General features: G+C 39.9%; 1 protein-coding gene and 1 long non-coding RNA gene across 2 annotated transcripts in view; both read right to left on the bottom strand.

Moving 5' to 3' along the window:
• Positions 1-27,644, bottom strand: part of itpk1b (inositol-tetrakisphosphate 1-kinase b) — a 79,351-nt gene that overhangs the window by 25,298 nt on the left and 26,409 nt on the right. The window contains exon 4 of the mRNA XM_034159980.1: positions 1,447-1,572. Within this exon, the coding sequence (XP_034015871.1) occupies positions 1,447-1,572 (126 nt within the window). The remainder of the gene's footprint in view (positions 1-1,446; positions 1,573-27,644) is intronic.
• LOC117501150 lies at positions 11,191-27,603 on the bottom strand. The gene is made up of 4 exons (XR_004557946.1): positions 27,593-27,603; positions 25,339-25,342; positions 19,642-19,648; positions 11,191-11,292 (listed from the first exon to the last, which is right to left on the bottom strand). It is a non-coding gene; the product is annotated as an uncharacterized LOC117501150 (long non-coding RNA).

Genomic DNA, 27,644 nt, shown 5'->3' with positions numbered 1-27,644 from the left:
ACTCTGTGCACATCCATGTTCATAGGCGGGACTGGTAAAGGATGTAGCAAGGAAAGGGGTTGAGATAACACTGATGTGGGTTCCAGAGCATATAGGTATCTCAATAAATGAAAAGGTGGATAGGTTGACCACAGAAAGCTCTGACAAATGAAAACATAGACATCAGTATCAATCTATTCAAAGCAGAGGGCAAGTGTATTGTCAGGAGGAAACTAACTTACAATGGTAAAAATGCTGGAAGCAGGAGACTGAGGATAGGCATTTATTTTCAATAGCTAGTAGAGTGATAGACTCGGTAAATAGTTGTAGAAGAACCATGTGGAAAAGAAGGGATAAAGTCACCATTGTTAGACTGAGAAATAGTCATAGTTTCTTGGACAGTACTCTCTTCCTCCTAGTAAAGCATCAGGATGGACTATGTTTGTAATGTCCACAGCCAGAGACAGTGCAGCATGTCCTCATGTATTATAATAAATAATCCAGAGAAAGGCAAGAGATTCTCTCAGAAGGCGGCTCCGATTTTTCACGAATAGCATGCAATTCCTCCTTTGTGTGTGAAAGGGAACCTTAATTTGAAAAAGTAATCCAATTACATTTTTAACAATAATGTAAACAATGTATGTCCTGACATTTTAAGTTAAACTTAAATACTACTTCCTGAAAAAAAGTTTTTGTAAAAAATTAAACAAAGTCAGTCTTTCTTGACTTCAATGAACATAAATACTTGTTTTCTAAAAAACATAAAATAAAGACGATCTTTCTTGACCTCATATTTAACTGTTGACAACATTATAAGGGTAAAACTTACAATTTATAATCTACATTGTTAATTAATAGTAACAATGTGGGCATTACCGGCATCCCTGGTTACAGCCAAACAAAACAGACTGCTTCTTATGTGGTTATCAGCTAGAAGGCACTGCGGTGTGACAACATGATCCCAAGCCCTACTGAGTAGATTTTGAGCTTCTGTAAAAATTAGTCCTTCCTAATTGAGCAGACAGATGTACACAAGACAAATCATAATCATAAGAGACAGAGCTGACTGGGGGGAAAAAAAAAAAAAAAAAAAAAAAAAAAAATCAAAAGAGCCACATTAATCACACACTGAATTTGCTCACATGGTGACCTGCTGACCTTGTGATATTTTTCTCACATCAATACAATCAATAAAACTCTCAAAACAAGCTTCACAGCCTGTTGGTTTCTACACGAACCACCCTCCGATGGCGTGAAGTCACAACTACTAGTGTCTGTTATGTTCTTCTATTGAGTCAAGGCTCTTTGGCCCGTCTGTTTTGATTCTCGGTGCACAAATGGGCACACGTCATTTATAAACATAAAAGGCCATCATCCATAAATGTTCAGCACCTGCAGCAGCGGCAGAGCGGTGCAGATTTTTGTGTCTATGAACGCCGAAGCGGTGAGTGGAACAACGGCGTGTACCTGCACTCTTTGCAACAGTAGGATGGCCTGTGAGTCATTCTGGTCTGCCTCCAGGATGAGGTCAGTCAATTTGTGGATGATCAGGTCCAGGGGCCCCTGTTCCTCCAGAGGTTGGCTGAGGTCCAGCTAAGGGCAGAAGAACAGCAACAGGTCAAGGGTCAATTTTCCAACACTTTAAGCAGTCATTCCCGAGCAATCACACACGAGGAACCATTTTTAATGGGATGCCTCCCAAAAATACAATGCATTTCATGCAACACAATGCTTCCTGCTTCATGTGACTGCTCTTATATAATGACAGAAATACAGCATTTTATAATGATGCAATGTAGCTAGACGCGAGCTGAGATTGGGCTCACTTGAGCTAAAATTTTTCTGACGATACATAAACTAGTTAATCTCCCATGAGTCTGGTTTGGTTTCAGTTTTCCCTCCAAGAAGGTGGAGTTTGTTCAATGGGTTGTCAGCAAAATAACCCAAAATCTAGAGTTTTGGGTTAGATATTCCAAAAAGGTTGGGTCTGACCTGGAATGGCTACTACTTCATGTAAAGGAAAGTGAGATGGCGTGACTGGAAGAACAGGTCGAACTCGATGCTTAAGATGCCAATTCCTGACTCCGCCCAATGTACTCTATGTGTCGTACTCTATATGTCAATGTACTCTTGAGCAAGATAATTAATCTTAAAATGACTGTGTTGCTGGTATCAGTTTGTTTTTAAATGGTCATTTCATTCAATTTGCTTGTCAAAAATTACATTTGCCAATTGCTTAAGTGCTTTGTAAATAAAAAAAATAATGATGATAATAAATTGAACTCAATTTCAGCATAATTAGCCAAACTGATATTCTTTTTTTTTTTTACAAAATATTGTGAAAAGTTACATGTAGCACAGAACAGAAATCTATGTATTCAGGGATCCATCTACATAAAAGTAGAGAATCAAGAATTTTGGACGTTGATGGATAAATGTCTAAACATCATGAGTTTAAAGTTTACAACTCCTGTATGCTACAAAGATTTTCTTTTCTTTCCCCCCAAACTTTGATGCAGAGGCAGAAATTAATGAAATCTTTGGTCTTTGGGGAAAAAAGCACTCCTTTAGTGATTTTAAATAAACACAGAACCAGTTCTAAGTAACCTTTCTGTTGCAACTTTAGCAGAGCCACAGTCTGTGTTATCATTCTTGGTTTGGTAATCGTCTGTTGTAAGAATGAGGCACGTCTTACACAAAGGTCCATAAGTATTTGGTTCTCTACATTACTGAAATGAAGCTGAAAAGTGCTTAAATTGTAGACTTTCAGCTGTCATTCAAAGGGTTAAACAGAAATATCATTATTCAGGAATACTGCCATTTGTACACAGTTTCTCCATTTTTAGACCCCATAAACAATCAGACAATGTAAATGTAAGGATTATTGTTCATACAATTCACTTGTATAGACAGTTTTCTTTGGACACGTCAGGGGATGGATACATGGACATTTCCAAGGCCCTGCATATGTTTCAGATTTACTGTAATTTCCATCAATATTAAGAAGTAGCTACAAACAGTGTGGCACTGTTTGGAAAAAATATCTGAAGTAAGGCAGTTCATCAAAAACTTAGGGACAACACAAAAATCAGACAAGTGAAGGAAGCCGCCAAGTCAGTGAATATGTTTTAAACTTACCATAATTTACATCAATCATTAAAAAGTACAAAAAGTATGGTACTGGTTGGAAAAACTATCTGAAGTAGGCAGTTCTCAAAAACTGAGGGACTAAGCAAAAAGGAGACAAGTGAGGGAAGCCACCAAGATACTTGTGACAACTCTGAAAAAGCTATAGGCTTCTCCCCATTGGAGAAGCAGGAGATAGTACAACATTTGTCTGCAGTATTATTAGTTACACAGCTTCACGGTGGAGTGAAAGAGAGGGAAAAAACAAATAGGCAAAATTTCTGCTAGTTTGCCAGAAAATCCTTCTCTATCCCACTCTATCATGAAAGTGCTGACTAGTTGTGTTGGTGGCTCCCCTCAATTGTCTCATTGCACAGTCACTCGGTTTTTGAGAACGGTCTTCTCCAAACAGAAGGCTAGAGAGACATACAGACATACCGTGGGCATATTAAGCTAACTCAGGAAGTAGATAGAGCACTGAAAAGTGCACCAAACATGCATCCCAGACTGGATTGCACTGATTTAAGGCATCAAACTAGCTCTACAAGTATGACAAGAGGTAAGTGGGTCAGTATGCAACATGTACGCACATGCACACATGCAGTTCCTAGAAACAGAGGACAAATAATGCATTTATATCCACTCAAATCCTACATTCAAATCAGCAGCAATGTTGCAGCGCTGACTGGTTACAGCTGAATATATCCAGTTTAATGTGACAAATCACACTGACAGATCACATTTAAAAATGTAAAAGACACGACATGTACGGGGAATAACACTTGACTGTTTTATGTTTCTCTAACAAAAATCACACAGAATAAAAGGCAGAGTTAGGTCAGGTAAACAGAGATAAGCAGAAAGACGCCTTCAGTATCTGATTTCAGAGACAATAACTACAAATAACAGCAACTGGTGACATATTTTGAGCTCACAAATCAAACGTCTCGACTTCAGGCTGTGTACTTTCCTAAAGCAGCAGCAGCAGCACAGCCTCGGCAGTCTTAGTTTTTTTAATGACTTATACTAAGGCAAACACTGCAACGAACAATTAAACAATACTCCACTTTGAATTTATAAAGTAATAATCATGAGGCAGTTGACAGAAAAATCAAGCCAAACCAAACATTGTGGTTGCACACGGCGCTGTTAGAAGACTGTTTCAGGGAAAACAGCGTTATGTGATGCAGCTCTACACTTTATCATTAGACAGTCAGTGAATGGGGATCATCAGATTGTTATAGACGAAATACAGCACCACCTGTGCAAACACACACGTCACACAGCACATCGTTGTTCATTGTGCAGCACAGATGGGATGCAAACAGAGAGAGAGAGAACACACCTTAGTCACACAGGTGTAGATCACAGGAAGAACTGTAAAACTGCACAGGTGCTTTGGGCTTGGCTATGGTCACAGGCCACACACCTGGGTTAATCATTATAAGTGGTGTGATGATAGATGACTAATTAGTGTAGGCTTGCAGTGGTAAATCTGTTAAACATCAATTGCTGTTTCTGCAGGTTTCAACACAACAGCCAACTGTCGTGTTAAGTAACATCCAGCTTTGGCAGAGACAGCAAATGTTCTTTTAATATAACACGGAATTAAATTTGTGTCAAAAATCATCAAAATGTCGTAGGCAAAACATTTCAAAACGCTTTAGAAATGTTTTGAGAAAGTCAAGATTGCTTCAACACCAATTAAAAATCTTTGTCATCTGTGTTTAGTGGTCGAAGAGTCCCAAACTCCGCTAACCCCGCCCGATCTTGGGGTGTTAATCTTGGCGTCTGATCCATCCCCAAAGAGACAGACACAGCGATGCACCACTCATAATTATGAGTTAGTGAGAACAGATGTGTCTTAAGTCTGGATTTGAAGAACTCAACAGAATCAGACAGTCCTAACTCAGCTGGCAGACTATTCCTCAGAACAGGTGCACAATAAGAGAAAGCCCCATGAATAATTAAGAAATAAAAGTGTGACTCAAACAGAAATATTCATAACTTGATGTTCAAAGATTAGAAGTATCACTTGCATTGTCAGGGAGCATCAGCAGTAATATTTTGGCTGTGTGTCATGTTTCTCTGACCATGATCCAGCACAGCGGTGCCTCTGGCTGAGGACCCCAGTGGCTGCGGAAAGCCAAGGGGACACCCACAGTTCACCTGGCTGAGGCAGGTAGACAGTTATTTTAGAGATGTGGGGATGGACTGGATGTCTGCCTGGGTGGCTGCCATCTTGGACCCAAGGTGGCGGTTCTGCTGGACTCCACTGAACTTTGATGTCATCATGTAGTTTTGACTGATGTACCATCATTCTGCGATCTGTTTCATCTCCACAATCTGCTCTTTTGAGGACTTGGAAATGTGGATTATCCACTCTGTGGGTGGGTTTAATCCCATCTGCCTTTCTAACTATCCTCAAGTAAAATACTGAAATCAAAAACTGGTTAACCTTCAGGTACATGAAGACCAGGTTTTAAAGTAACAGGCCAACAGACCAGAAATGTGGCTACATTTTCAAAACAATCTGAGTTCAATCTCGCTTGACATTTCTTCCTAAAATAAAAAATAAAGACTTTTTTTTTCTTTTCTTATCACCGTCACCAATGTGCTTGCTCATGGGGTGGGTGAGGTCTGGACCTTACTCATGTACAATGATTTGAAGCAGCCAATGTTCTGACTTGGCGCTATATAAATAAACTCAATTGAAATTGAATACAAACATAGAGCCATATAGAAGACTGTAATCTATACACAACAACAATAATGTGAGTGCCAGCACATCCTTTTTTTGGTCTCTCTGAGCTGTAAAGTTCTCATACAACAACCTTTAGGGCATTTATCACTACGCCGATCTTAATGTTGTTGAATTTCATTCTACCCCCGCACTCCATTCCATTCACCTGTAGAAGCATGCCCTAAACGCTCAACAATCACATGCTGTACAAGCGCTCACGTCTCAAAGCTCACAGAACTGGAGTCCATCTGCCAACACTTTCAGGCTTTGTAAAACTGACAGTCGGGTCTTGTGCTGCTGCCGCCACACATTGAGTGCACCTGCCACACCATGAAGCCATCTTGGGTCCCGGATGGCAACCACCCAGACAGACAACCGATCCATCCCCGACTATCAAAAGTAATCACCTATCTGTCTCAGCAAGGTACGTAAAACATGGGTGTCCCCTTGGCTTTCTCCAGCTGCTGGGGTCTTCAACAGTGAGGCACCTATGTGCTGGCAGAGAAATGTACAAAAATACCACCGCTGATGTTCCCTCACAATGCAAGTGGTCCGCTTCATGTCTCTCTAAGTAACCATTCATCTAACACAAAACCTATCCATCTGCATTATATCATGGGCACCGGCTAAGGGAGAACAGAGACGTCACCAAAGACTCGACTTTGTTCTACAGATTAGAGAACCTGACCTGTGATCGGAAGATCATTGGTTCAAGCAACTGGCTAGTGCTGCTGTTTCACGATACTCGTTCCAACTAACGCCACTTGTATTATACCTGAAAAACACATTAGTTACGTGCACGCTGCTTCTGACAGGCGCAACTGCTGCATCTGACACACGTGTGTGAATTTACACTCGCGTATGTGTTGCATTGCTCTTTAATCTTTTCACATCATTTGTCTTCGATAATGGCTTTAGTCCAACACTATGTGTTCCGTGACCAGTTTTTGGAAGTGATATTCACAGAGCACAATCAACTTGAATTATTTATTTATTTTTTTGTGAATGTTTTTTTTTTTTTGAAAACTGGCTCACATACTTGATCCAGCCATCATCTGACACCACATTCCAGAAAGCATATGTGATGTTGAACTTGTTACAATATACAAACATATACACGGGTTTTTCTAGGAAAATTTAGCTAGGGGGCGTCACCAGATGCGAGGGAGCGGAGCTTTTGAAAATTTTAGGTCAAAATGGGACATTCTGAGGCTTCTTGAAGGACCGGAACAACAACAACAACAACCAGGCCCGTAGTCAACATCTCCAAAGGAGGGTGTGAGGGGGTTCTTTTTTGGTGAAAATGGACCTTTATTGGAAGGGGGTTTGGGGGCCTTCAGAAAATTTGGGGATTTTGATGTCCAGGGTTTTTTTTTTTGTTTTGTTTTTTTTGCTGACTATTTTCTCCTCCCAATTTAGTTTTAGTGCTTAATATCAATCAATTTTTTTTTAATATAGCGCCAAATCACAACAAACAGTTGCCCCAAGGCGCTTTATATTGTAAGGCAAGGCCATACAATAATTATGTAAAACCCCAACGGTCAAAACGACCCCCTGTGAGCAAGCACTTGGCTACAGTGGGAAGGAAAAACTCCCTTTTAACAGGAAGAAACCTCCAGCAGAACCAGGCTCAGGGAGGGGCAGTCTTCTGCTGGGACTGGTTGGGGCTGAGGGAGAGAACCAGGAAAAAGACATGCTGTGGAGGGGAGCAGAGATCGATCACTAATGATTAAATGCAGAGTGGTGCATACAGAGCAAAAAGAGAAAGAAACAGTGCATCATGGGAACCCCCCAGCAGTCTACGTCTATAGCAGCATAACTAAGGGATGGTTCAGGGTCACCTGATCCAGCCCTAACTATAAGCTTTAGCAAAAAGGAAAGTTTTAAGCCTAATCTTAAAAGTAGAGAGGGTGTCTGTCTCCCTGATCTGAATTGGGAGCTGGTCAATGTGTGGTATTTGTAATTTTCTTTGCACATTTTCACCTTTTCTTTGCCTTTACCCCAAATAGATATCAGAACCTACATGTATGTTTGATAAGATTACTATCTATCAATCAATCAATCATCATTTATTTCTATCACCATTTACAGCAGCCAGACGTGTTCAAAGTGTTTTACGGTAAAATCAGAATTCACAAAAATATAACAAACGTACAATAGAATTAAAAAGGCTCATACTAACAAAACATGTCACAGCGCCACCAGGTGTTAAAAGTCATTTTAAATAAGTAAGTTGTGAGCTTTGATTTAAAAAGTGCTGGGTCAGAAATAGTTTGTAAATCAAGAGGTAACTTATTCCACAGACTGGGTTCAGCTAAAAACACAAATCGCTCCAGAGTTTATATTTTGACCTCAGAACCCCAAGTAAAGAACATCTAAGTAAAGTTGACCAGATGCTCGTAATGTCCTACTGTAAGTGCGGAGAGTTAAAATTTCAGATGAGTAAGATGGATGCAGGGCTATGAATAACTTTAAAAACAAACATTAAAACCTTAAAATCAATTCTAAAATGAACTGGAAGCCAGTGGAGTGACTAAAGTACAGGTGTAATATGCTCACTTCTGGAAGTGTTCATTAAAAGACAAGTTGCAGTGTTTTGCACGGGTTGGAGGCGTGCAAGAGAAGACGGGTTAATACCAGCCTAAAGTGCAATAAAATAATCAAGTCTGGAGCTGACAAAAGCACGAATGGCCATCGGGAGATCATGTCTACTGAGGAAGGACTTTAGCCAGAAGAAGTATCTGGAAAAAAATTGCTTTGATAACAGAGTTTATCTGTTGATCAAACACATTCTAACCCCAAGAGCCATAATCATATTTATGGCTTCCTGAATTCTAAATGATCTAATTTTAAAGTTAGAGCCTCAAACAGACCCAGTAATACCTGAGCTGAGACATTACTTATGTAGTTATGCAGAAATGTTAAATTAAGTAAACTTATTTTAGCTCATCAATTAAACAGTGCAGAACTGAAGTAAAACTCAGGCTGAGAGTAATACTGATTTAAACATTTTAGTTGTTAAAAATATTATTAGTATTACAGTGATGCCGGTAACGCGTTACTCTTTCCAAATCAGTAATCAGATTAAAGTTACTTGTCCAAGTCACTGTGCGTTACTATTATTTTTGCATTGTGGGTCGACAGCAGCATTAAACTTGGTCCGTGGGCAGGAGGTCGGTGTTCGACTGAACTGCCCACTTTAAGCGAGCTGTGAGCTTTTCATCCGCAGTTTTCTGCGGCAGTTACAACTCATCCTCACCTCTTAAAGCACGTTGACAACAGCACACCTGCACTGAGCTTTACAAAGACATTTTTATGCTTTTTTTTTCTCCGAGCCACTCCGTATCTGCTGCTAAAAACAGCTGATCCTCCGCGACGCGTCAACAACTAAACTCAAATGCACCTAAACTCTCTTTCTGAGGACCACATGATGTGAAAACGCAATAAAACCTTCTTACCTGTAAATCTGGTCATGTTTTCTGCATAAATAAATGTTATCCATTCTTTGTGCTCAAACGCCAAAGCAGGGGCGAATCCAGATGGAATGGGGGTGTGGGGCAAGGATGTGCCCCCCACCCCCACCCCCATAAAGGTCCAGTTTTGAAGCCTTTTTTTTTTTACTACAACTACTAATACTTCTTAAAATAATAATAATTTCAACAAGTAAAATGTTTAGAGAGAATTTAAATGTTAGAAAAATGTTAGAATGAATTTAATAGTTACATTTATAAACAATGTAGGTTAGAAATTGCAAGTTTTACTGTTACAGTGCTGTCAACAGTTAAATATGAGGTCAAGAAAGAGGTCTTTATTTTAATTTTTATAAAACAAGTATTTATTTTCATTGAAGCCAAGAAAGGGTGACTATAAAGTGAGTTTTGGCAAAACAGGTATCATTGTCATGTTGAGGTGGCAGAGGGTTGTTGTTAGCAGCTGGGGAAAGTAACTAAAAAAGTAACTAGTAATCTAACTTAGTTACATTTCCAATTGAGTAATCAGTAAAGTAACTAAGTTACTTTTTCAAGCAGTAATCAGTAATCAGTAATTGGATTACTTTTTCAAAGTAACTGTGGCAACACTGATTATAGATAGCCAAAACAACGGGGCGCTGCGCCCCTATTTCCCGGTTTAGAAAAACTCCTGATATAAATTCCTTTGTTAGATCATTTTTACGACCCAGATCCTGTGGATCACTGAGCTCCATGTGAATTTAGTTGAGAGTTCAGAAAAGTGACTTGTTGTAACCAGATAACCATCATCTGACTTTCTTCAATAAGCTGTTAATTATTTCATGTTTCCGGTATGATGTCAAAATGATTGTATATGCATAATTTTCTGCCTGTTTTAGTGGTGTGGTGCTGGTGGGACATGTGAAAAATTGGTGCTGGACCTATTCTCAAGAGGACTGCAGCAGCTGCAATGCGAGACATGTGTCTGGGACGCTTTCCTCATGCAAGTGGTGTACAAGGTGTAATCTGTTAATACAGTGGCCTAAATGAAAATCAACATCCAATGTGGCAGTTATGCAATGCAGATGGTGTGTTTCAGGCCTTAATCTCTTAACTGCTCCGGTGGAGCTGCTCACTCACTAATGTGTCCAACTGTTTTTGTACTGGACAGCTGTCAAGTGTGAAAGTGCGTACCTGTGTCTAAAACAGAACGGGTTTCTAACAGAATATCACTCTGTGCCTCTACCGCATATAGATCATAAGTGAACATAAAAACCACAATATTTTAGAGATGACACAATAACTGCCATCTTACCGTTGCATACTAAATTAAATAAGCACTTATTGAATTTCTTTAACGCAATTTCCCATATTTGACTAAAACACCAAAATTATTCCCGGACACTTTAATGATGGTGTGCCAGATAACATAAAGCCATCCACTCCAAACATGGGTGTTAGTCATGTTTCTAGAGAGTCAGCCTCTGGTTTAACAACAAAGTACAGAATACAGAAAATTCTAACTGATTTGAAGTTAACCCCAGTGGGTAACCGGTAGGACTGAAATATGATGCAAGAGGGAATCAAAGAAGTCCAACAAAAACTCCAACAGAGGTGTTCAGGAATAAAGTTAAGAGTATATTATCGGGGTTAGCAAAATATTTTTGAAGCCTACTGGTCAGGATCAGTAGGGCCAATTTTGTTGCTGATCCTCCTGGTCCAAGGTAGTGGCCCCAGGTATTTGGAAGCTCAGAGCCACCGCCGCCGACATATCAAGCCACAGCGTAGCATTAATCATCACATCATGTGCATGTATTCAATCAATACTGTATTTGTAAATCTATAGGATGATAGAACGTTTTCATTTTGTGTTGAATGTTTGTAAAATAATAAAAATTTGCTTACATGATCCTCTCCTCTCATGTGAATGTACTGTGCACCTTATACTTCGCTCTGTAATTCTGGCCTTGTGCTCGTCTTATGCAGCCCAAACAGCTGTGTAAGCGCTATGATATCTCAGATTGTTTGGGCAACAAATATATCTATTGCTTCTCAGACTAGTATGATTAAAATTTTATGATTGTTGAAGAAAATCATGTTATCATATCGGCTGAGTTATTTAACCCTCTGGGGCCGACGCCGTCATATACGATGGCTGAGACCAACCTTTACTAAATTATAAATAACTTTTGAATGATATGAGACAGAAACTTACTTTTTTTTTTTTTTGCTGAAAAGTTAACTCTGCAGACCTTGAGGTCTTGAAAAATAAAGTCATACTAACTTACGTTTTTTTGAAAATACTGATAGAATAACTCCATTAATGTCAATTCTGTCATTTGTACAAAGTTAAAATATAACATATATCTTTTAATGTTGAATAAGGCACTAATTCTGAGGTTTTGTAACAAACACAGACTGCAAAGCATTCTGGGTAAAAGTGCTAAACAGTGATTGGTTCAGTAATCCATTATGTAAACCAACACGTTAATGTGACGTGTGTTGGTTTAAAGATAAATGTGCTTTTGTAAAATATTCCATTTTTATTTGTAAAGACAGGCATTTTTACGGCGCCTTGGAAGTGTCATCGCAATTGCATGTTTTAAAACTTTTATGATGTTGTAAAACGTGCATTCAATATTAGTAAGTAAGCAAATTTATTTATATAGTGCCTTTCACAGACATAAGGCCAAGTACACACGTTGTCGGGTATTTGTAAAACCGAATATCTTACCCTTTCAGTTTGGGGAAAAAACTTCATCCACACTACGTCATTTAAAAAAAAAATCCATCCACATCGAACTGTATAAATGTGTTGTAATTAGTCTGCCAAATCTTTGGGTGGCGGTACTGATTAAAATTCTATCCAATCAGGAGCCTTATTCTCTTGTCGTCACTTCCACAAAAACTAAAAACATGGCGCCAACCTCGTTCGTGTGGACCGATAAGGAGTCGGAATTACTTCTAACCGTAGTTTTAGAATACAAAGTTAACATATATGCACACAAAAAGCGCCTGGACAATGGACAATACCAACACTTTGAGAGCAGCCATGTACCCAGACGTTTAATACTGCCATGAACACTCCTGGCCAGTAGATGGCAGTAGCGGCCTTGAAAAAATGTCAAACAAAATTCCATATAATCCGTGTCTGCTACATTTAAGATGCGTGGAATTTAACAAACGCAAATACACTAACGTCTATAAACCCAGAGAATATATTCACGAGAGTTTTAGGCACTAGAGTTTAATGCTGTTATCTGTGGACCCTGAACAGAGTGTCTGAAATGCATTTGTCCTGTCGTGAACGTCTGAGATTACCTTATGCTACCCATAATGCATTGCTGCCTGGCACAGCGTGTGCTCACAAAACCTTAAAAATTAGCATATTACTTTAAAACGAAAACATATATCTGATATTTCACTTTATAAACTTCAGACATGACAATAATTTTAAATAACTTGTCTAAAATGAGTGGTTAAAATTTGAACCATAAGTTAAACATGTATGCCTCTGGATGACTTGGTGACATTGCGATTATATTAGTATGGTGTTAAAGGAAATGACTTTTTTTTTTGTCACCAGTTCTCCTTTGCTTACAGACAATATAGTAGTTTCTGATTGCAGAGGGTAGAACAACATGCCTATTAGGAAACTTTTAACAGGTAGGTTTCAACAGCTTTAACAGTTTTAAAAATGTTTTTCACTGTTCATCTTAGTTTAGTATGTTATCGGTCTAAAGGTTATCAGACGGTAATTCATCGGAAGATAATTAGTCAGATGATGGTTTTTAAATTTATCTAAAAAGAAAATCCGATAATGAAAACATTATCTTTGATAATGATCTGTTATCGGAAGTGTGCCCACCACTGGTTTTGAATAAATGTGTGTGGAAAATTATTTTTCGCTTTATTTTTCCCTTGCCTATTTTTTGATTGTAAACCTTTATTACACTTATAAAACACAACAAAAACATATATATTCTGAAAGCACAGGTTGTCCTGAAAGAAAAAAAAAAAAAAAAAAAAAAGAGACATAAAACTTGATTGTGGGATGCAGGGAGAGCTGTTAACAGCAATAAAACATTTATGTCAGGCGAGTGAACTGTCCAAAAACTGCCCTCAGACCCCCAGAGGGTTAAGGCACACGACTGAAAAATTTATCGGTCTTGTCAAACACTTCTAATCACTAGATCGACAAGAGTTTTAACTAGAGATCAGTCTAGCAGGGGAAAATATCAACTACACATAGGTCAACAGTTACAGGTTGGTGTCCTTGGACCAGTGGATTTCTCTACCCCTCCTCCCCCAATGAAAATGTATGCGCGTCTGCACAATTATATTGTGTTGACTGTCTCTTTGTGGTATCCGTGGCAGAAATTTAGAATTAAGACTGAGCTAATCGGATGCTTGAGAAGTTATTCTTTTACTAGCAACAGGTCAAAGAGAATGGCTGACTGATCCTGTATAGAAGAGTGAAGCTCTTGAAACTGATGATGTCACACTCTGGGTTCTGGGAAGCCGGGAAGTAACACTACCATTTTCTTTCCCAAATCAGATTCAAAAACTACAGTCAAACTATCAGCTGACACTGTTCAACAACCTCATACACCAGTCAGTGTATAAATCATGTGACATCTATTTAAATGACAACAACTAAGTGCAGCAGCTTCGTTACATTCTCAGTGATGTTTTTGTTAGCAGCGTTGAGGTTAACTTGTCACTCTTCAGTCACACAGGAAACGTGTGGTCTCTGACACTTCAAGAACCGCAGTGTTTTATTTAGCAACAATTTGAACCTTTGAAAGCACAGCTTTCATTATAACTGCCATTGTTTAATAGAAATAATAATAATAATAACTAGAAGAAGAAGAAAGCACACACTGCATTGATCTGTCCAATATCCTGTCCATTTTGTATCGTTTCCTTGCATGCCATGTGTTTTCAAATCACATTCTTTTGAGCCCTGATCCAATTTGACTCCTCTTATTCTGAACAAAGTTAGTCATAAATTTTTTTTATATTTTATATATTTTTCCTGTTGTCAAACACACAGATATCTGTAAAACAATATAAAAACAGTTTAGAAAATACATAAATCACTGCTACATTAATGGTTTCTTACAAACTTTCATCTCCAGCCACATTTACAAATACACCAGACGTTACAGAAAAGTAGTAATTTATTTTCAGTGACAAAAAGGGAGGTGGTGGTCTAGTGATTAAGCGTTGGGCTTGAGACCAGAGGATCCTCGGTTGAAATCCCAGCCTGACTGGAAAATCACCAAGGGCCCTTTGGCAAAGGTCCTTAATCCCGAGGTTGCGCCTGGTGTGTAGTGACCGCCTTGTATGGCAGCACCCTGACATTGGTGTGTGAGTGTGTTTGTGTGAATGGGTGAATGTGAGGCATAACTGTAAAGTATTGTAATTACAAATCATCACCAGCAGTTCACAAATACACCTGAGAAAGACGCAGTTTTAAACTACTATGTGCTGCAACAAAATAAAGTAAAAGATCTCAAAGGTGTCTTTGGCGTCACACCTGTTTATTGCAGCAGCAGCAGGCTTTGATCTGTAGCAGCCATTATGACATCACTTCTACATGCACAACTGTATAAGACAAACATGCATTTTATCACTGTTGGATTAAACAAAATAACTCGGATATGGATTCAGGTTGATTAATCAGATCTGCATTTTCTATAAAAAGCCCAAATCAGGCTCAACACTGTACTGTTAACATTAAATGTTGTTTGCAGCACTTTTTAAAGAAACATAAGGACAAACCAAAGCTTCATCTTGTAAACAGAGCGACAAGGTCCCAATCAAGAAATATTGGCGAAACATAGTTCAGGTTCACCGTCTATGACCTATGGGTGTATTTGTGCCGTTTACACATAAATTATTCACCCAAAAGTCAAAGCTTATTCCTCTTGAACACCTGACAAATGAGTCATTTAGGTTGTATAAAGTCACAGAAAACCCTTCAAAATTTAATGAAAATGAACTGGCATCAAGTTTAAGCATTCTCTGATTCAACAGTGATGACAAAAAATGTAAATATTTATGCAAACACTGTGTTTTCCCCCCAATTTATAGATTTTTCAAAATGGTCATTTCAGAAACTTAACAGGTCAGCTCCTTTTGTGATGTTACTAAATATGTATATTCTAACTGCAAAAACATTTTTAATTATTGAACAAACATTATTTAAGCTTTTTTTTCTAACAGCAATTGCCGTTTTTAATGTACACTGACTTTAAAAAAATGATATTGAAAAAGAATGAGAATGATATTGAAAAAGAAGAAACATGAATGACTAATTTTGCTCAGGATGTTGTTACGTTGGCTTCAGACTGTGATTTCTGATGTGCACTGAGATGGTTTGAGGCCAAGTGTGAAGTGATGAGGATCAGCATCTTCAAATCTGAGACTATGGCCCTCTGTCGGAAAAGGGTGGATTCTGTCCCATCTGACACAGGAAGAGTTAATGTCAGGAAGAGTTAATGCACCAAGTGGAAGAGTTCAAGTATCTCAGGGTCTTGTTCATGAGAGGGAGTGACATGAAGCGTGAGATCGAAAGACGGATTAGGGAGGTCTTGCGAACACTACACTGGACTAGTAGTGAAGAAAGAACTGAGCCAGATTTACGCTCCTATCCTCACCTACGGTCGTGAGCTTTGAGTAATGAAAGAAAGCACAAGGTTGTGGAAACAAATGCCAGAAATGAGATTCCTCCATCAGCTATCTGGGCTTACACTCAGCGTAGAACCGCTGTTTTTTCACATCAAAAGGAACTAGGTGATGTGGTGCAAGCATCTGGTGAGGATGCCCCCTGTGCATCTCCAGGGTTGGGAGGGTTACTTTAAAAATGTATTCCAATACAGTTACTAGTTACCTGTTGAAAAATGTAGTCAGTAATGTAATCCAAGTACCATAATATTAAAGTAATTTGATTACTTTCAATTACTTCTGGATTACTCCAATATCAAATATGCTAATACAGACAAAAGAAACTAAATATAAATAGTCTTGACCACATAGTACAGTTTATTAAGCAAAAATAAAACTGTTTCTTTTACATGGCATGCTCTGTTTTACTTCACATTATGAATTAAGAGCACCACAATATTGTTTTAAACACACCCAGTGTTCACCTGCTAAATTTTCAACAAAAAAATGCCAAACAAATGAAGGATAATGAAAACTCAGGCATGTGCGGATGAATATATAATTAAAAGTGGCTTGCAGAACAATATACGATAACAACATAATAATAGTAATAATAATAATAATAATAATAATGATGATAATAATGATAATAACAATATACTCATACAAAACAAAAACAAAAAAGTCTACTACTTGTGCAGGAAATTCGCACCATGTTTAACATATCAGTCCACTTATTGAACTTTCAAAATAAGAACAAAAGCATAATGAAAACCATTAAGTAAATCCTGTCAGTAAGGAGGCGTGGTCGCCATTTTAATTCCGGGCAAGTTAGTGATTTGCGTGCATAGAAGTTCAAGAAACAGGTGGAATATGCCGGAAAGCTGCGCATGTTGGCAAAGCCACAAACGGAGGAACAAGGGAGACAATATTTCCTTCCATAAGTAAGTGGTTTTGGTTCTTCTTGTCACTTTGTCCGTGATATTTGGATGATAAACAGCTGCATGTCTCCTGCCGTAACTGTGTCGCCCGATGACACGGACCATTAACTCTTCACTTATGTCTAGATGATATTTTCCACTGCTAGACCAATGTCTAGTTCAAATACTTGTCGTTAGTGATTAAAATTGTTTGACAAGACTGGGGTTTTTTTTTTTTTAATTTGCACCTTAAAATAATGAGATTATAATGACCCGCGCTGTGCCGCTCACAGTCACACCCACACATAGAGATGTGTACCCACACCACTGACTTCATGAATGAAACTCGGTCAATAAAGGATAATTGTGTAAAAATATAATATGTATATAAATGTATTGTAATGGTTTTAGGAGCTGCATTGAACAGAGCAGCAGCTCAGCAGGACGCCTCAGCTCAGCAGCTTGAACAGCGCAGATCCGTGTAACTTTCAACACTAATATTTGGGAATGTGTGTGTCCGAGTAAGATTAATACTTTCCTGACAGAATTTAATGAACACATATTTTGCGAGCATTTTTCTGAGTGCGGCCAGACGCGAATCTCCATTGAAAATGCATTAACATCTGGGTACTTAATCAATATTTTGCCCGGTTAGGAGACGTCATGTTGCTGTTCATGAAGGGACGTTTTCGTTTCAAAGAAAAAAAAAAAAAATTCTATACAGATAATATCATAAAATGCATTAAAATTGTAATCCTGCTAAGTAATCCCCATTTTTACTAAATATACCTGTAATCTGAATACGTCTTTTTTTTCTGTATCTGTAGCGGAATACAGTTACCTTTTTTTGTATCCTAATTACATAACGCCGTTACATGTATTCCGTTACTCCCCATGCCTGTGCATCTTTCTAGGAGGTCTTTGAGGCATGACCACCTGGGAGGAGGGCTTGGAGAAGACCCTGGACATGCTGGAGGGATAGGGAAGTGCGGGATGAGCTGCTTGGTCTGCTGCCAGACCCAGATAAGCAGAGAAAAATGAACAAATAAGCAAACAATGAACAAGGTCCCCAAAAGCGATTTTTGTACTCCACCTCCCAAAACAAAGCTTTGCCACTCAGCTTCACATTGTTCCTTATTTAGACAGTTCTTTATCCCACTGAAGGGCCCATCATGCAAACATATTTAACACACAGGAAGCCTTTCACATTGCCATATGTAAACAGAAGCTGATTAAGTCCACTGTTCAACCAATCATATCCACTGCTCACTTGGCAAAATACATTGAAAGACTTTCAAATTTAAAGCCTTCTCACATGTTGGAAAGCAAGAAAGCTACGTTTTATGTTGGAGGCTATCTTGTGCTATTTTCCGATGTTCCTTGGGATTGTGGCGTCAGAAAATGTGCACAGCCTCATTAAGCTCCAGGTATGTTCTTTAGTTGAGTCCAAATATTGTCATTTCATTTGCAACAGTGATCACAAAATGTCATGAACTCAATTTACAAGGCAATGGGCCCCAAACGTGAGCGACTTTGCTTCAATGGGTTAAAAAACACTACGGTAACTTTGATGATATAGTTTATCTGGTTGATCAAGAATTGTACAGATGACACACATGAAGACAAAGGTGTGAGCATATGGCAGTTGTGTAAGTAAGCCCCTTCGGCTGTTCTCTTGTTTTCACTTGGGGTCACCGCAGCAGATCTGAGAAGGACCTGCGGATTGAATCGGCACAAGTTTTATGTCAGATGCCCTTCCTGATGCAACTCCACAATACATGGAGAAATGTGGCAGGGGTGGGGTTTGAATTGGGAACCTTCCGCACTGTAACCAAGCGCACTAACCACTTGGCCATCACCACTGCCAAACATATGAGCAGGGTTGTGTAAACTATATAAACACACTGCCAAGACCTCAAGTCAACACTCAATAAATCCGCTGTCACTACTGGGTAAATATCACAAGGCACATAAGAACAGTGACTGGTGTAACCAGTGACAGCAGGGATTCAGCAGCAGTATGACATACAAGATCAGTGTTAATCCCTCCCAGTTATTTTTGCAATATACTGCCCCTTACAAAGAACAAGATCGTTATATTCCTCAATTTGAATTTATTGAAAGTTATGCTGAAAATCAGGCCCGGGTCCCCAGAGACACAGCCCACACGGACTCCATCTTCTGAAAGACCTCAAACATGGCTGACAAAATGCTTTTATACAAGACAATGTAGGCAGTACAGTGGGTGGGTTTTAGTCTCACAAACCTAATCTTACTGGCTCCCCACAGACAGAGGGGAAACTCTACCCCTCGTCTTCAACCCACAGTTGTTTGGTATATGGTGGAACCTGTCCTTTGGTTTTGATCAGATAAAACCAGTTCAGACCAGCTGACATACATACTCAAACAGACAACTAAAACTCACTAAAAAATATAACCATTTAAGCATGGCAAATACTTGATATAGTAAAAAATAAAATATAATAACAAATAAACACAAATATATCTAACGTCAGAGTTAAAAACTGTCAAGCCAGCAGTATTATTGTGACACGGCAGAGTGAAAAGGAATTAGTCTCTGTTCCACTCACGCACAGATTTTAATCCCGTGCTTACATAACATGGAGGGCCCATCCGCAGCCTGGCCCCGCTACAAAAGACAGGGTTCTACAAGTACACCATAGGATTGATAGCCTCTGACAAAGACACAGCAATGGATGAACCTCTCCTTTCCTTGATGTGCAGACAGAACAACCTCCCTTCAGAAGTCATCCAAAACCCCAGCAGTCAAGTCACTGATGTGTTGCTAAATTCTAAAAACAGAAATGCCAGCCGATGTCTTTTCAAGTTCTCTTGGGACGAGAGCTAGCACTGACCACCGTTGTGACAGACAACACAGAAAAGACACAGGATCCTGAAGGGAGTTGCAGGCTGAGGCCAAAATATTTTAAGCTTCAATGCAGCTCCGTCGCAGACCCCAAAGGATACCCGAGGGAAAGCTAAGAAAAGTGACTCTGAACAAACGGTGAGGACAGAGGTCAGAATGTCTCTGTCCTTCAGAGAATTGTGTTTGGCTGTAGTGATCACAATTGTCTGCTATCTGAAACAGTGCTTTATGCACGTGGCAGTTGTTTGCATCTATACAGGCTTTTGGCCATAAAGTTACGAACTACACTGAAGAGGTGATTTCTGTGTTCTACCCCCACAAACTCGCCCGGTATCATGCTACGCTATCACCCGGAGCTAAAAGAGCAGAGCAGCGGTCTCTGCCGACGACTGACCAGTGCTTCGCTAAACTGCCAGCCAACTCTGAACAAGCAAAGCAGATACGTAAATGTACATCTAGAATCACTTGATTAACCTTGTAAAGCTGCATTTTCTTAAACATAAACACTTTTAAGTAATATAACTATTTCTCAGAGCTCTTTGAATTGAAAATCGATTCTGAATTGAATCGTCACCCCAAGAATCTGAATCAAATTGAATCGTGAGTTGTTGTACGATGCACATCCCTAATAACTACGACATACTGCAGCTGCTTGATTCACTTCACATGAAGTAAAAGACTAAACAGGAATGAGATAAATGCAAGTGTGATTCTTGAGCAAAAACCGTGTACGAAGGTCAAGCTGAAAACTTGATAGACTAACTTTTATTTTCAACACCCCAAAAACCAGAGAGCCTCTTAAACACATTCTTCCAGTTGTGAAGTGGAACAACTGTCTCACAGCATAATGTTCAGCTTTCTAATCACAGTGAAAACACCCACATAACTGACAGCATTAGAAAAATCTATCTCTATCAAATCAGGAGGTAGCTGCCCAAAAATACTTTAGATGTTAGAAATGTATACCATAATCAGGATGACAACAGCTTTATGAAAGAGGGCTACATTAATTTTCAATCCCCGAGCACTTTACATATAATAAAAAACAGTAACAGTAACTTTCTACAGACATCTCACTCAAATGACAGCCATTTACTGCAATGCTTTCTCTCGGACAGTTATTATCGGGCTTATCATGACCAAGCCTGCGAGTTAATTCAATCACTTTTGCAAAACAGGCTAATGTAAGGATGAAAGAGAGGCCGGCTCTCATGTACTTAGAGATAAGGGGTTTGTATTGATGAGCCACTGCAAAATGGCTGAAGAAAGGAAGGATAGATGTGACAAGTGTACAAACAACGTGCCGTGTGAGGAAAAACGCAGTGGAAAGAAGCTATAAGCTAAAGTAAACATTACCTAGAAATTAAAAAAAACAAAACAAATAAGAACTATTTTTATCAGATTAATTATTCCAGGTGTAAACATTTTCCAATACTAGAAATATAAAATTACATGTCCAGTGACACCAGATTTAGCAAACGTCTTATCAGTGTGATGTCCTATCGATGGCCAACCCTCTGAAGGTTCTGTACAGTGAGTAGCATCCAGGCAACAGGTTGTGCAAAATGTTCTGCTTATTAAATACTAAAATGGTTGCAACTAAGCGAGCAGGTCTTTGGTTTGAACAACCAAAATAAGAGAAAAAACAATTTATTCTGCTCGAAAAAAGCGTTAGGCTTATTTACCTCAGAATATCCAAGGTTGAGTAGTTAGTCGCTAGGATTGCTCATCTGTCAGACCTCAGGGACAAGGTCACATGATTAAACTGGCTGCAAGTGACCAAACTGTTGGTTAACTGTATCCTTCTACAGAAGATTAAACACAGTTCATAGCCACATAAGAGGAACACCCCCAGCCACAATCAAAGCTAAAAATAAATAAATAAATAAAAATTAAAAGAACAATAAAGTATAACAATTTTACATACTTTAAAGACATTTATCCATATGCACAGGGTACTGAACAAATAGTCATCTGGTCAACCCTTTACATGATGCCCAACCAGAAGTGAACACATTTTGTTTGTTTTTTACGAGTAAATTATGTAGTAAACTGTGGTAGTTGCCGAGCTGAGAAATCACCAGTGCAATTAGAGGACACGGTTTTGTGCTTTGGTACACAGACTTATGTAACAAGGACAAAACATGACAATGAGTGCCATTATCTTTGCAGGAGGCCATGAGAGCTCAGGGACCGGTGGCATTCGGTGAATCACATGCAGAATAATTACCAATGTGATCTCAAAAGCACCTCTGTGTTTCTATTGAGCCGTCTTAAATGGCAGCAGCACTCAACTAAAACTATTGAAACTTTAAAATGATTTGTAGAAAGTGGGGGGGGGGGGGGGGGGGGGGATCAGTGTGCAACAGGTAGTCCTGGAAAAAAGAGGCACGAAGAAGGCCGGAGGGTTTTTGCAAATCAAAAGGTGCCCCTGGCGGAGGCGTTTTTAAAGATCTGCTGCCTCCCAGAAAGGACTGAATGCACAGTGGGAAACAAAACCCTACTTACTTTGGGAATATTCCCAGGACAAGGCTCTTTCTGGGTGTACTGATATCTGCAGCACAGTGAAAGGAACAAAAAACTCAAAGCGAGGCAGCTGTAGAACCCCCAGGGAGACAAGAAACTGAGTTAAAAAGAAAAACACCAAAGAGACAGAACAGACTGACCAAAAAATATACTCCTCAATGTCAGAGTGCAGTCTGACAAGAACACATCACCACAAAGCTCAGTGGATTTAGCAATACGTTGCTGCTTTGTGTGTGCTAAGTGTACTTTGTTCAACACATCATGGTACAAGGCGTGATAATGACAAGTCTTTAACTGCCCCCGGGGCCCGTATGTCTGTGATCATAGCAACCAGTTAGTTACAAGAGCTACATTATTTCTTGATGGGACATTAACTACGAGTGCCAATAACAAAACAGAATTGCTGCTGACATTTAGCTAATTAATTTTTTTTAAGTTGATTCCAGGTATTAAAATATCAAGCTGGGATTAGTTCATTATTTCAAAAAGAGCAGTACGTGATCTAGAAGATGAGCTACACCCAGTCCTGCTGCTAGGGTTGTGGATGTCTGCCTAGTAAAATGATATCATGCATATTTAGATACATGGACCGATAACTGGTTTCACGGTATACCGCCATATGAAAAAGCCACGGTATCAAAGCCACTAAAATTTTCCGTTATACCGTCCCTACAGTATGAGCAGGTTATGAGAATTCTTGACAGGCAGAGTGGAGGCAGCCGCTGCCACCCTTCCCCCTGGCACGCACCTCTGTCTCTGTTTACAAACAGGCAGCTAACATTAGCTACCTCTGCATCATGGCTGAAGGAGGCGAAGCCTGTACTGAACTTTTCCCTCCGTCTAAAAGGACCAAGTCGGCTTTTTCGTTTTATTTTCTGCGGAATAGCCCTTCAAGCCAAAAATGGTGACAACAAAGCACCGTAGCTGTGGCCTGTGTCGGGCGTGGAGCGATTCAAGATACCCCCAAAGGATTACATGGAAGGAGTAAACTTTATCCCATCTTTGAAACCACTGAGAAGTACAAGCGGTGGACTCGAGTCGTGCTTGTGGTTGACCAAATTTCTCCCACAAACATGTCAAAAAGGACAAATACATCTATTCCAAGCACTTTGTTGGTGAAGTATTGAGCATCTTTAGTTCCGGACCTTATTCCAACCACGTTTCTCCCTAAGCAACTAAGTCATGTTTCCCACAGTGCAAATGCTACATGTCTAAAAGAGTGACTATTATTTTGGTATTTTCTCTAAATTTATCAGTGGTATAGTACTCGTAGCAGTAGACATTGCGTTAATTAGTGCGCCTGAATCATGGGTGCTTCATATGCAAATAGCCATAATGTTGTTAAAGCACATTTTAAAGCTATACATAATACCATGAAACTGCTGTATTTTTGCCCACAGTCATCATACCGTCCAAATCTCCTACCGGCCCATGCCTACTATCTAGATTCTTCTTTGTCTTTCGGCTGTTCCCGTTAGGGGTCGCCACAGCAGATCAATCGTTTCCATCTCAACCTGTCCTCTGTATCTTCCTCTGTCACACCAACCACCTGCATGTCCTCTCTCAGCACATCCATGAACCTCCTCTTTGGTCTCCTTCTTCTCCTCCTGCCTGGTGGCTCCATCCTCAGCATCCTTCTCCCTATATACACTGGGTCCCTCCTCTGCACATGTCCAAACCATCTCAATCTCGCCTCTCTGACTTTGTCTCCAAACCGTCCCACCTGAGCTGTCCATCTGATATGTTCATTCCTAATCTTGTCCATTCTTGTCACTCCCAAAGAGAATCCAAACATCTTCAGCTCTGCCACCTCCAGCTCTGCCTCCTGTCTTTTTGTTAGTGCCACTGTCTCTAAACCATACAACATAGCTGGTCTCACTACTGTTTTGTAAACTTTCCCCTTCACTCTTGCTGATATTCTTCGGTCACAAATCACTCCTGCCACCTTTCTCCACCCACTCCACCCTGCCTGCACTCTCTTCTTCACCTCTCTACCACACTCTCCATTACTTTGAACAGTTGACCCCAAATATTTAAACTCATCTACTTTCACCACTTCTACTCCTTGTAACTGCACTATTCCACTGGGCTCCCTCTCATTTACACACATGTACTCAGTCTTGCTTCTACTGACTTTCATTCCCCTTCTCTCCAAAGCATATCTCCACTTCTCTAGACTAGACTCAACTTGCTCTCTACTCTCACCACAGATCACAATGTCATCTGCAAACATCATAGTCCATGGGGACTCCTGTCTGATCTCATCCGTCAACCTGTCCATCACCACTGCAAACAAGAAAGGACTCAGAGCTGATCCTTGGTGTAATCCCACCTCCACCTTGAATGAGTCTGTCATTCCGACTGCGCATCTCACCGCTGTCACACTATTCTTGTACATGTCCTGCACTACCCTAACATACTTCTCTGCCACTCCAGACTTCCTCATACAATGCCACAACTCTTCTCTTGGCACCCTATCATAAGCTTTTTCTAAGTCCACAAACACACAATGTAACTCTTTCTGTCCTTCTCTGTACTTTTCCAACAGTATTCTCAGAGCAAACATTGGATCTGTAGTGCTCTTTCTCGGCATGAAACCATATTGCTGCTCACAGATCTTCACCTGTTTTCTAAGCCTAGCTTCTACTACTCTTTCCCATAACTTCATGCTGTGGCTGATCAGCTTTATGCCTCTGTAGTTACTGCAGCTCTGCACATCACCCTTGTTCTTGAAAATAGGAACCAGCACACTTCGTCTCCACTCCTCAGGCATCCTCTCACTTTCCAAGATTTTATTATACAATCTGGTTAGAAACTCTACTGCCATCTCTCCTAGACATTTCCATGCCTCCATTGGAATGTCATCTGGACCAACTGCCTTTCCACTCTTCATCCTCTTCATAGCAGCCCTCACTTCTTCCTTGCTAATCTCTTTTACTTCCTGATTTACTCTCACCACATCATCCAGCCTTTTCTCTCGCTCATTTTCTTTATTCATCAACTCTTCAAAATATTCCCTCCACCTTCTCAGCACACACTCCTCACTTGTCAGCACATTACCATGAGCATCTTTTACCACCCTAACCTGCTGCACATCCTTTCCAGCTCTGTCCCTTTGTCTGGCCAATCGGTACAAGTCCTTTTCTCCTTCCTTACTATTGAACTTCTTGTACAGCTCGCAATATGCCTTTTCCTTTGCTTTTGCCACTTCTCTTCTCGCCTTACGCCGCATCTCCTTGTACTCCTGTCTACTTTCTTCATCTCTCCGACTATCCCAAAACTTTTTTGCCAACCTCTTTCTCCTTATGCTTTCCTGGACCTCTTCATTCCACCAACAAGTCTCCTTGTCTTCCTTCCACTGTCCAGATGTCATACCCAGTACTGCCCTAGCTGCCTCACCACATCTGCAGTACTTTTCCAGTTGTCCAAAATTGCTTCCCCTCCAACTAGTGATTCTCTCACCTGCTCGCTAAATTTCACACAACAGTCTTCCTCCTTCAGCTTCCACCATCTGATCCTTTGTTGAGCTCTCACTCTCTTCTTCTTACCTCTAAAGTCATCCTACAAACAACCATCCTATGCTGTCTAACGACACTCTCTCCTGCTACCACCTTACAGTCTGTGATTTCTTTTAGCTTGCATCTCCTATAAAGAATGTAGTCCACCTGTGTGCACCTTCCTCCACTCTTATATGTTACCCTGTGCTCCTCCCTTTTCTTAAAGTAGGTATTCACCACAGCCATTTCCATCCATTTTGCAAAATCAACTACCATCTGTCCTTCCCCATTCATATCCTTGATACCATATCTACCCATTACTTCCTCATCACCTCTGTTCCCTTCACCAACATGCCCATTAAAGTCTGCTCCTATCACCACTCTTTCATGCTTGGGCACAGTCTCCACCACCTCATCTAACACACTCCAGAAATCTTCTTTCTCCTTCATCTCACAACCTACCTGTGGGGCATATGCACTGATGATATTCATCATCAGCCCTTCAATTTCCAACTTCACACTCATCACCCTGTCAGACACTCTTAACCTCCAACACACTTTTAACATACTCCCCAACAACATTTCTCTTCCTGTCCTCACCATGGTACAACAACTTGTACCCACCGCCGATGCTCCTGCTCTTACTTCCCTTCCACTTGGTCTCTTGCACACACAATATGTCTACCTTTCTCCTCTCCATCATATCAGCCAGCTCTCTCCCTTTACCAGTCACACTACCAACATTCAAAGTCCCCACTCTCATTTCCACCCTTCTAGTTTTCTTCTTCTCCTGCTGTTCGTGGCAACGTTTTCCTCCTCCTCTTCGTCGTCTTCGCCCAGCAGTAGCACAATTTCCACCGGCACCCTGTTGGGCAATAGCACCGGTGGCGGACGTTGTTAACCCGGGCCGCGACCAATCCGGTATGGGAATTCGATTCTGAGTCTGCATAGTTGGGTTAGCTTGTTTTACGCCAGATGCCCTTCCTGACGCAACCCTCCTCCTTTATCCGGGCTTGGGACCGGCACTCAGAATGTACTGGCTGCACACCCCATGTGGCTATATATATATATATATATATATATATATATATATATATATATATATATATATATAATGATGCAATCCTTTATTTAATACAAAGATTTTCAATAATAAGTTAAAATGAGACAAAGGATTTCTTTCAATTACATACTTCATGAAAAACCAGGGACCTTGTTTAGGTTTTTGCTTCTGTGCTGCAGCCTGTTCGCATTACCAATGGTCACCTTTAGTTAACTACCGGGGGCAGCATTTCACAAAAAAGCAGAAAGTGCAACGTAGATGATGCCCAGAGGAAGACGTCAGCTGTTGTTAGCATAGCATAGCCTATTTTTCCCCATTCTGAACCAGTATTGTTATATTGTAACACTGCATTAAATTGTGAAATGAACGTAAATTTCAAACTGGTGTATTTATCCACTATAACAACTACCACTATCAAACATGTTGATTCTGCATTTGCCTCGCAACCTCAATATTCCTGTGATCAGACTAGCGATAGCCTCATGCCAACCTTTGCAATTTTACTATGTTTGAAAATGTGTAAAGTAGCAATGAAACAAACTTAATTTATAATGTTGAGATAGCTATCGACCGGTTAATAGTACATTTAGCTCAATTCAGGATCGATGTAGTCCCATGTATTATTTTAAAATTGTTTTCCAATTCTTATCAGTTAATTCCTACTAGGTGTTGACCGATATAGATTTTAAAGGGCCAATCCTGATTATCGGCAAGGTATGGAGGCCGATACAGATATTTGAGGAGATATTTACTTGCAGCAAAAAGTGTCAAAATTTGGTATA

The sequence above is a fragment of the Thalassophryne amazonica genome, chromosome 19 (assembly GCF_902500255.1).
Source record: "Thalassophryne amazonica chromosome 19, fThaAma1.1, whole genome shotgun sequence".
Taxonomy (NCBI): Eukaryota; Metazoa; Chordata; class Actinopteri; order Batrachoidiformes; family Batrachoididae; genus Thalassophryne; species Thalassophryne amazonica.
This window is presented reverse-complemented; position numbering and strand designations above follow the sequence as displayed.